Here is a 10,931-nt window from a genome sequence, read left to right as displayed (position 1 = left end):
TCATTTTCACTTTGCTGTATCGGCACCACAAGTGAGCTGTATAGAGTGGAGTACAGTAGGTTTTAAAAAGTGCTATTTTGACATTGTCTGTACACATATGAAACTTTCGTGCCAGCATGTTGGCTTGACCATAAAGTTTACAGCACTGGCGCTGCACATCATCATCATCACATAGATCTTCTCTGATTATGTGCCCCAAGTATTTAAACTTTGTTACCACCTCTAAGACTTCACCTGCCAGATAGAAGGAGGGAAAGGTGAGCTTTTGGTCGCCCTTTGATCTACTGATCATAACAACACTCTTTTTAGAGTTGAACTTGATATCGTACAAAAAGCCATATTTTGAACAGACCCTAAGTAGCTGCTGTAAGCCAGCACTGTAAGGTGAGAGTACAACCAAATCATCTGCATAAATCATGTGATTAATAAGGTGATCCCCCACCATGCAGCCAGTTTTACACTCTTTTAACTGTTTCGATAAGTCATCCAAATACAAATTAAATAATATAGGCGATAAAATTCCCCCCTGGCGCACGCCATTGGACACTAGGAAGGGTGTGGATATACTAGTTCCCCACCTAGCCTGCATGGTTTGGTGTGAGTACCAAAACTGCAGGATCCTTATCAGATATAAGGGGACACCTCGCTCTCTCTTGTAGCTTTAGAAAAAGTTTGCCATGATGGATACGGTCAAAGGCTTGCGACGCATCCAGGAAACACATAAATACTGTACTGTTGCATCTACTATACTGACTTACAATTTCCTTAAGTGCATAAATACATAGTGCTTGGAATGGATTCAGAATCATGAAAACCCCCTAGTTTGACACGTCACATGCTACTTAAAGCATAAGGAAAGTTTGACAATTTTGCCTGCCAATATTGACAGCCGGTCAGCAAGTGGATTTATGAATGTATGTATAGTATTTTAGGCCAATAAAAGAGACTATATACCAAATTTCCCACTTTAAAAAAAAAAGAAGCCTGTCGGCTGCTGGACTAAGAACCACCTCTATGAATTAAAACTAGTTTTTTGTTTTTTCTTATAAGTTTGCACTAATAGTATAAAGACAAAGTTCAGAGTCGTATGGAAATGGGGCTCCTGTCATTTTGGTCAACGTGTCACGACATTTGCACATAACTATGTAGCCTCGGAGACCACAGGCTTTTTATTTCAAAGGAGAAAAAACTCCCGGGTGAAACATGCATGAGAACTAGCATACGAGCGGAGTGAGCTGTGTATTCTCGTTAACCAACCAAAGAGTGCAGACGGGTGTCACTCCAAATGTGGTGATGTCAGTGCTCTCTGCTATGTGGATCGGAGCAGAGGGGGTGGGGGGGCATAGATTGGTGAACCAATAGGAAGATGGTCCGTCCGCCCCTCTGCTGTATGCCCGGAAAACCATAGGTCTCTTTCAGGCTAATAACTATGTACGATGTAATAAAATCACACTTATGTGAAGTGAGGGCCATTCTTATCATCATACATCACATTCCGTGCTCAGCCAATCAAATCATCACATTCTGTGGTACACAGAGACCCACAAAGCTGGGCATAGGAGGCCCTCAAAAAGGAGCCTTCTTCTATGATATGCCACATCTGAAACATCGGTCTGATAGCAAGGAGTCTAGTCTGTCTAGTATGTATTTGTCCAGGCAGCTCTATTTGCAAGGCAGGGGTGGTCAGGATTACGGGGGATGTCTACCTATTTGTAGAAGTTGTCAATCTGATCCTTGTACATCTTCATGACCACAGATCTCTTCAGCTTCATGGTAGGACCAAGCTCTCCCCCGTTGGTGGAGAAGTCATGGTCCAGGACGATCCACTTCTGAATGCGCTGGGCGTTGGAGGTGGCATTTCCGTTAACCTGGTCGATTCCCTCCTGGATGGCAGCATGGACAACACGGTCTCGACCACCAGAAATCTCAGGCACACGTGTGGATTTGCTGCCCAGCTTCCTGCACAGCTCCACTGCCTCGGGTGTCAACTCATCCTCTGGGGTGCCTGTCTCACCGTCTACTTGGCACTTGATGGTGAGCAACATGGACAGGAATTTCCTGTTGTCTCCGATCAGCATGGCGTTACTGATGAGCGGTAGGGCCTTCTTCACAGCGTCCTCGATGGGAAGAGGAGGTATGTTCTCTCCACCTGCTGTAATGATCAGCTCCTTGATGCGTCCGGTTATGAATAGGTATCCGTCCTCATCATGTTTACCAAGGTCACCGGAGTGCAGCCACCCATCTGCGTCCATAGCCTCTTCCATCTTGTCGGCCATGTTGAGATAGCCCATGAAGACATGTCGACCCCAGAAACATAGCTCACCGATTCCATTTTCATCTGGGTCGTGAATCTTCGTCTTGCACCCTTCCATCTCTTTCCCACAGCTGGTGAGTCTGAAGGAGTTGATCTTGGACATAGAGTGAGGCCCTGTGACCTCACTCATACCATACACATCATACACAGGGATGTCCAGGCTGAGGAAGAACTCCTGGGTGTCTTTGGAAATGGGGGCAGCCGCCGTGTAGCACTTGTTGCAGCAGTCCAGGCCCAGCTGTGTGCGCACCTTGTTGAACACCAGCATCTTAGCAATGTGGTAGGTGAGTGGCTCATGACTGACTCCATTTTGGTTTATCTTGGAGAGGTTGGTGTGTAGCCCCACATTCTTGGCCCAGGCAGACACCTTCCTGCGAACAGTGGACAACTGCGCACCAGTGGCTTTCATCTTCTCCTGAATCTTTTCCCAGACACGGGGGACGCCTATGAAGAATGTGGGATGCACCTCTTTCATGGTGTTGACCAGGGAGCCCTGGAGGGCATCTGGTTGTGCAAAGTATGTGGCCCCTCCAACTTTCATGGGGACCCAGATGTCATTCAGCTGGGCAGCAATGTGGCTGAGGGGTAGGTAACTTATCAAACGCTCTTGAGCCACGGTGGCATCTTTCACTTCTATGTGACGGCTGGTGGCTAAGGCTGTCCATGTCAGATTGTCATGGCTTAGCATGACTCCTTTGGGCGGCCCAGTGGTCCCTGAGGTGTAGATGAGCGTGCAGCATTGATTGGGCTTCTGACTGGCGATGATATCATCAAGTGGAGCATCTGGCTCATTACGTCCCAGCTCCATAAATTCCTCCCATGTGTAGAGATTCTTTTTCTTCTCTTTTAGAGAATCTTTATACTGTATAATGGCCTTCAAGGACGGAAGCTGGTCTTGAAACTGGAGGATTTTCTGAAGTTGTTTGTGGTTCTCCACAACAATCACATTGGCCTTGCAGTTATCTACTATGTACTGGCACGCCTCAGGAGAATTGGTGGTGTAGATGCCCACAGCAAAACCCCCCGCCAGGATGGCAGCAATGTCAGAAATTAACCATTCAGGGGAGTTGAAGCCCAGGATCCCTACACCATGGTACCGCTCCAGACCAAGCTTGAGGAAGCTTTTGGCTGCTGTGCGACAATTCTGGTAGTATTCGGTGTAGTTGAGAACCTTCTGCTGCTCACCGTCCTTCCAGCTCAGAGCTGTGTAGTTGCTGAAGCTCTCCACAGCTGAGCTGAACATCTGGTGGACAGTCAGTGGGCGTTCGGCGGCCGTGCCAGACTCCGCCATTCTCAGCGTCACTTCCTCATTGCCCTTGGATGTCCACAGTCGTGGCTCCTCTTGTATTGGTACTGACATGGAATCTGTCTCTTCTCGTCTTCTCTACTTCTTGACTTTTCTCTTCTCCTCTTCTTTTGTGAGCACAACTATGACGACGTCCCCTTTATGCCCATAATGGAGTTCTGTGTCACTGGCCAGTCTATGATGTCAGTACTATGACTTAATATTATGACATTTCCGTGACCTTTCACAAAGATTGCAAATTGACACAAATGTCCCACATTGTGATGTGGCATGTGGCAGGCTCCAGGTTTCAGCAGCAGCATCTCCAAATCTAGCTTTCATCAATAATCTGTATCTGTTGCCACTGTTGGAAGATCTATGGGCCAATCAAGGAGTATGGAGATAGATATGCTGCAAAAGTTTAAAATGAATAGATTTTATTTGAGCATTATTCTACAACAATTGCATTGGAATTTGAACCTGTAACTTTCTTGCCACACACTGAATTTGGAGAAACGGGAGGAAGTGAGGAAATATTCAGAATGTACCAATTTGAGTGAATTTTGATGGATTGATTGAATACTGTATTAACAATTTGCAGAGTACAATGGTACAGTTAATAACTCCACAGGGTTTACCCAGTGGTACACAGACTTTCCACAACCGCAGATACCCCCCATATGCCCATATATGGCCATATAATATACTGATAACGTCAGGGATCTCAATATAGGCCTATGGGCATAAAAGGGACAAGGAAAGACAGAGAGCTCCATATATGGGCATAAAAGGGATAAAGGCAAGCAAAACGGGTGCTATGACAACGGATATAACGGGTATTTCATACTAGGGTGGGGGTATGCATTCCCGATAATCATTGTTCTCAACTTGCATTGTTCCCAAGTAGGCCGGTGCACAGGTCTAGTGTATTAAATTCATCAAGACATATAAAGACATACAATACTACACGAGATGCATTGACTAAAGCAAAAAGTGTTAAGAGAACTTATGACGTAAATTGTTTGCCAGCCAAGTCTATGGACATTAATGTTTGTTTAGGGCACTAAATGACAACATAAGACGTCATGTGGTCAATTATATCTTGTGACTGATTCAGTTTTACGGATTTATACAATAATAACACTATATTCTCGTGGAGGACAATGAGGAGTCAGACCACACCACTAAAGCACGAGAAGGAAATTGACTTTTTAGACAGTATGACACTAGTGGAAATGATCGGGGACGGGGACGATGACATGGTACGATGGCAATGCATGGTCTCTTGACTTTAACGAGCCTACTGTACACTTTGATTTACTAACAAAGCAGAGTGAATATCTACAATAACCTGCAAGAGACTTATAACAAGACAGAGTCTAATAACAGCACTTGCATGTTAATCTCGGATTTCATGTGGCCACGGGCCAGTCAGTTGCGGCAAGGCAATTAAGGCAGTTTTATCGTGCATTTCAATAACGCAATAACACTATTATACAATGACATTATGGATCCATACAACAAAATAAGTGAAAAAGAAAAAGAAATACAGTTTCAGTGCAGAAGAGAAAAGCAATAACTAATTTACATACTAAAACATGTCAAATTATGACTCGGACAGACTCGAGCCCGCACCATTGGAAGCACTTCACCAGCCCGGATCCAACGAGCCGTCAAGCATAATAAAATATATCCCTTCAGCAATGTATGAAAACAATATAAAATCAAATAAATATAATTTTAGTGAGGCAGGTCACAGTGGTCGCTGACCCGACCCGACTTGGAATCGTTGGAAGTGGCACCAACAAAAGCATGAAAAGTTGATGTTGTTTTCTGAGCTAAGCTATGTGTAGTGACAGTCAGCAGCTATACGAAAGCTAAAAGACACGTGTTGTAGCTTGTAGGCTACTGTTTCCTTACCATTCTAACCAGAGTAAACTTAAATGGTTGACTGTATGGATATAATCACAATCATCATAAGTCATAACTGTCATTCGTTCATGTTCAATCAGTTCACCACTTGATCCTGTAGCAACACTGCTAGCTAGCAACAACTAGCTGACTTTGCTAATTTGCTTGAGCCCTATTGCGATAGTAACATTCAGTTTATCCATGTCCTGCAGACAGAGTCCAGACACTCCAAACGTTGAATATGCCAACCACTGCAGGATAAATAAACTGAACATTAAACATACACTTTAACTTGTATCATCGCCTCCAGCAGTAGCCTATATCCCACAGGGAGCCAGCCAGTGTAAAGATGTAGGAGCTGGAGTGATATACTCCACTTTCTTGGTATTAGTAAGGATTCAAACAGCAGCGTTCTTAATCAAATGCATTCATCTGATTGACTTTTAGGGAGACCTGTAGACACTGTTACAGTAGTCAAGTCTACTGAAGACATGCATTTTTCTTGATCCTGTTGAGACAAGTAAACTGTCTTATATTTTTTATCAGCTTGCAGAGCTGATCAATGATCAGACTTTCTAGTTTAGTCATGGTCTAGTGGCGTGATTTCCTTGATTGGCTGGCCTCTAAGCCAATGGGAGACTAGCCCTATATGGCCAATGGGACAGTAAGCCCCACGGCCAATGGGACACTATAAGCCCGCTCTTCTCTACCCCAACGCACCATGACTAGAGACTGCGACGCGACTACAGAAAGACCCATTAATTAAGGTACAATATGCAAGAGAATGGAATGCAAGCTGATATATAATGACTTGAGTGATTATACTTGTTTGGTGATAGTAGGCTGACCTTGTGATTGTGTTACTTTTAATCTAGCCTGGGCACCATTTCATTTCGGTATATGATCCCGGCTGGAGCCGGATGATATGTTTACGTCATGTTGTAGGCAATGGTTTGCCTACAACAAACAGGAAGAACAGGCGGCGACAACTTCCTTTTCCCTCTCAATAAAAGCTCTCGCTTACGAGAGCTTTTATTGAGAGGGAAAAGGAAGTTGCCGCCGCCTGTTCATCCTGTCTGGCGACTACAAAACAATACTACAACATGACGTAACCACATCATCCGGCCCCAGCACGGATCATACAGACTTTTGAAACAGAGACCAACCAGGCTTTCCTCCGAGGCGGTGGAAAGCCTGGTGATGCGAGGTTACTTTTAATCGATATCATCCCTGGCTCCAAAAAGTATCCCCATTTAATTAAAGAAAATTATGGCACAATCAATTGTTGATTTGTTCAATGCATTTACTCTGTTTTTATTGGACCATAGTCCAATACAATATGGTAATATGTAGATTTGTGTATCGTCAATAGCTCAGAGATCTGAGTTAAATTAACACTGTGGATTTTACATTATTGTGGTCCCAGATACAGAAACAACATAATAAAAAAAAATGGGGGTCTGTGGCCTAATGCAGATCAAACCAGGGTCCTTGAAATGATGAGAATCACTGCTGCTGCATAATGTGTAGAGTTTGGCACGATTCATACTGCTATCTTAGAGCCGAATAAAAGTCGGTTCGGCTCTGTAGAGCCTACAATGTGACGTCATTTGAGGTTCGGGGTGCGGGTACCGTCCTAAAGTTGTCTCTTCGGTGCTACTGAAGTATGAAACGGCCCTTAGTGTAGTTGAGTACTAAGAATACAGTATAATAGGCCTAAACTAACACAAAATAATAGCTAAATAACCAAGTGCAGTGAGAGAGACGCTAGAGGTAGGCTGTTTCACTCTCATTACTTCGCTGCTGAATACTTATGGTATTCACTCGACATCTTTGTTATTGTGATATCCTATTAACGACAAAATTGTTGGATGCCGTCACAGGCCCAATGATATTGAGAGGCTCACGGTAATATTGTTACATCCCTAGCATGCAGATCTACTTGGGAAGCAAGGGGATTGTTAGGAGCTACCTATTTGTAAATGTTCTCAATCTGATCCTTGTACATCTTCATGACCACCGATCTCTTCAGCTTCATGGTAGGACCAAGCTCTCCCCCGTTGATGGAGAAGTCATGGTCCAGGACGATCCACTTCTGGATGCACTGGGCGTTGGAGGTGGCATTCTCGTTGACCTTGTTGATTCCCTCCTGGATGGCAGCATGGACAACACGGTCTCTGCCACCAGCAATCTCAGACACACGTGTGGATTCACTGCCCAGCTGTTTGCACAGCTCCACTGCCTCGGGTGTCAACTCATCCTCTGGGGTGCCCGTCTCACCCTCTACCTGGCACTTGATGGTGAGCAACATGGAGAGGAACTTCCTGTAGTCTCCGATCAACATGGCATTACTGATGAGCGGTATGGCCTTCTTCACAGCGTCCTCGATGGGAACAGGAGGTATGTTCTCTCCACCTGCTGTAATGATCAGCTCTTTGATGCGTCCGGTTATGAAAAGGTATCCGTCCTCATCATGTTTGCCAAGGTCACCGGAGTGCAGCCAGCCATCTGCATCAATGGTCTCCTTTGTCATTTCAGGCATGTTTAGGTAGCCCATGAAGATGTGTCGACCCCAGGAGCAGATTTCACCGATGCCCTCCTCATCCGGGTTGTGAATCTTTGTCTTGCACCCGGGCATCACCTTCCCACAGCTGGTGAGTCTGAATGCGTCGGCCTTGGAGATGGAGTGAGGTCCTGTAACCTCGCTCATACCGTACACGTCGTACAGGGGTATGTCCAGGCTGAGGAAGAACTCCTGGGTGTCTCTGGTGATGGGGGCAGCGCCCGTGTGGCACTTGAAGCAGTGGTCCAGGCCGAGTGCCTTGCGCACCTTCTTGAAAACCAGCATCTTGGCAATGCGGTAGCTGAGAGATTCATGACCAACTGCTCCGTTTTGGTCCGTCTTGTTGAGGTTGGTGTACAGCCCCACATCCTTGGCCCAGATGGCCACCTTCCTGCGAACGCCGGATGACTGGGCACCGGCGGCCTTCAGACTTTCCTGCATCTTCTCCCACACACGCGGTACACCCATAAAGAATGTTGGACGCACCTCCTTTAGAGTGATAACCAGGGAGCCCTGGAGGGCGTCCGGCTGTGCAAAGTAGGTGGCCCCTCCAACCTTCATGGGAACCCAGATGTCAATCATCTGAGCGGCGATGTGGCTGAGGGGTAGGTAACTGACCACTTTCTGCTGGGCCTCTGTGGCGTCTGGCAGATTCACGTGGTATTTCTGGGCCAAAGCTGACCATGTCAGATTGTCATGGCTTAACATGACTCCTTTGGGTTGCCCTGTGGTCCCTGAAGTGTAGATGAGCGTGCAGCACTGACTGGGCTTCTGGCTGGCTATGCTGTCATTAAGTGGAGCATCTGGCTCGGTTCGGCCCAGCTCCATAAATTCCGCCCACGTGTAAAGATTTGGTCTCTCCTCTTCTAGAGTATCTTTATACTGTATAATGGCTTTCAAGTGGGGTAGCTGGTCTTGCACCTGGAGGATCTTCTGAAGCTGTTTGTGGTTCTCCACAACAATCACATTGGCCTTGCAGTTATCTGCTACATACTGGCATGCTTCAGGAGAATTGGTGGTGTAGATGCCTACAGAGAACCCGCCTGCCAAGATGGCAGCAATGTCTGAAATTACCCACTCGGGGGAGTTGAAGCCCAAGATGCCTACACCATGATACCGCTCCAGGCCAAGCTTGAGGAAGCTCTTGGCTGCCGTCCGACAGTCACGGTAGTAGTCTCTGTAGTTGAGAACCTTCTGCTGCTCACCGTCCTTCCAGCCCAGAGCGGTGACATTGCCAAATCGCTCCACAGCTGAGGTGAGCATCTGGTGGACTGTTAGTGGGGGTTCAGCAGCCATGCCAGACCCCGCCATTCTCAATGTCACTTCTTCATTGCCCTTGGATGTCCAAAGGCGAGGTGTCTTTGCAATAGGTATTGACATGTAAGTTGTGTTCTGGACCTTCCGCGTAGTTAAGGATGGTAGGGCCTGATTGGTAGTCTGGGCCACTGGGGTCATACCGTCACACATTTAAATGAGAGCTTCCACTTCTTGGTACTATATTTGGCTATTTTCTGCTTTCAGATCTCTGTTCTCTTACTGCATTACATTCACACTTCCCAATCGTGCTCATCACACTTATTATAGCTATTGTGAGCAGAATGTGAAAGTCTCCAAAGTCATCCCTTATATAGCAGTGGTCAGAACACAAAACAATACGTAACATGCTGATTGACCGAAAACAGGCACTGCATTCCCTCAGGAAGTATAATTGAAGATGTTGGTCTTCACATAACTCCACTAAGATTCTATGAATGATTACGTAAGCATATTACTCTCAACACCAATAAATTATATGCATCCATGTCCAAACAATAACTAAAAAAATCACACCCGTGTAATCCGAGTGGTGCAACTCCCCCCCCCCCCCCCACCTCTCTCTCTCTCTCTCTCTCTCTCTCTCGCTCTCTCTCTCATTAGCAGGTAACAGAGCAGCACTATCCCTCTCTCTGTTTCTGGTGCCCCCTACTGGTACTAATAGTCATATACTGGTGCTCAGATACAGGTACACGGACATTGCTGGTTGTAGGAGTGAAAAAATCATGCTGTATGTGAACTACAGACGGATAGAGAGAGATTTCATGCAGTTATTGTAAGATGTCAAATGTAAACACAAATGCTGCACTTATTCAGCATGTCATTTTTATGGTTTTAAAAAAAAAGAAATGCCGGTAGCCGGTAGGTCAAATAGGTCAAAAACATCAAAAGGATTTTAAGTTGTTTAAAAACTTGTGACTCGGTTATTAACAGGGACTCAGTCATTAAAGGGGAATGACACTCATTTTCAACATTTTACTATGTGATTAATATACCTTTGAGCTGTTATAAATAATAAAAAATAATAATAAAAAGTCCCCCCCCATTCTGTGTTTCCTAGAACTGGAGGTCTGAAAATTAACATGGAGAATCACATGTGGGGGACCACACATATGACATATGACATCATCAACATCAACAGAGAAATAACATATTTAAGGTGTTGTTATTTAGTAATTTTATTATAGAGGGCAAGTGATGGATGAATTGATGTGTTTACACACCATATCAAGTTGGTCATACCACCATATCATGTTTGTCCGTTTAGACTCCATCCTGTTCCCCATTTAAGGTGTCATATCACATTGTCCCTATCATTTGAACTATGACCTAGCCCCATAGCTGCTTGTTGTTTCGTGCCCTATCTTTGTGACTACAGTATGTTTGTCCCCGGTTTGTGACTGTTGTGCCTAACAAATATTACATGGCTCCAGAATCATTTATGGTATCTTTACTGTCGCCACACTGGTCGATACAGCATCTTCTCTCCAGTTAGGCGTGATATTGTCATATTTTTTTGGATTAAAGTGCTTTAATACTGCAGC

General features: G+C 45.2%; 2 protein-coding genes across 2 annotated transcripts; both read right to left on the bottom strand.

Annotated features, from left to right (window-relative positions):
• Positions 1–1,706: 1,706 nt before the first annotated feature.
• On the bottom strand, positions 1,707–4,279 carry LOC310856547 (long-chain-fatty-acid--CoA ligase ACSBG2-like; the record flags this gene model as incomplete). Its single annotated transcript, XM_083762018.1, has 2 exons — positions 1,707–3,698; positions 4,238–4,279. The coding sequence occupies 2 exons, from the start codon at positions 4,277–4,279 to the stop codon at positions 1,707–1,709; spliced, it is 2,034 nt and encodes a 677-aa protein (XP_083618144.1).
• Positions 4,280–7,482: 3,203 nt separating this feature from the next.
• Positions 7,483–9,528, bottom strand: LOC310856546 (long-chain-fatty-acid--CoA ligase ACSBG2-like; the record flags this gene model as incomplete). The annotated part of the gene is made up of 1 exon (XM_083762017.1): positions 7,483–9,528. The coding sequence occupies one exon, from the start codon at positions 9,526–9,528 to the stop codon at positions 7,483–7,485; it is 2,046 nt and encodes a 681-aa protein (XP_083618143.1).
• Positions 9,529–10,931: the final 1,403 nt, after the last annotated feature.

The sequence above is a fragment of the Protomyctophum parallelum genome (assembly GCF_964188405.1).
Source record: "Protomyctophum parallelum genome assembly, chromosome: 3".
NCBI classification, from domain to species: domain Eukaryota; kingdom Metazoa; phylum Chordata; class Actinopteri; order Myctophiformes; family Myctophidae; genus Protomyctophum; species Protomyctophum parallelum.
Note: the sequence above shows the minus strand (reverse complement) of the source record. Positions and strands in the feature narration are given on the sequence as shown.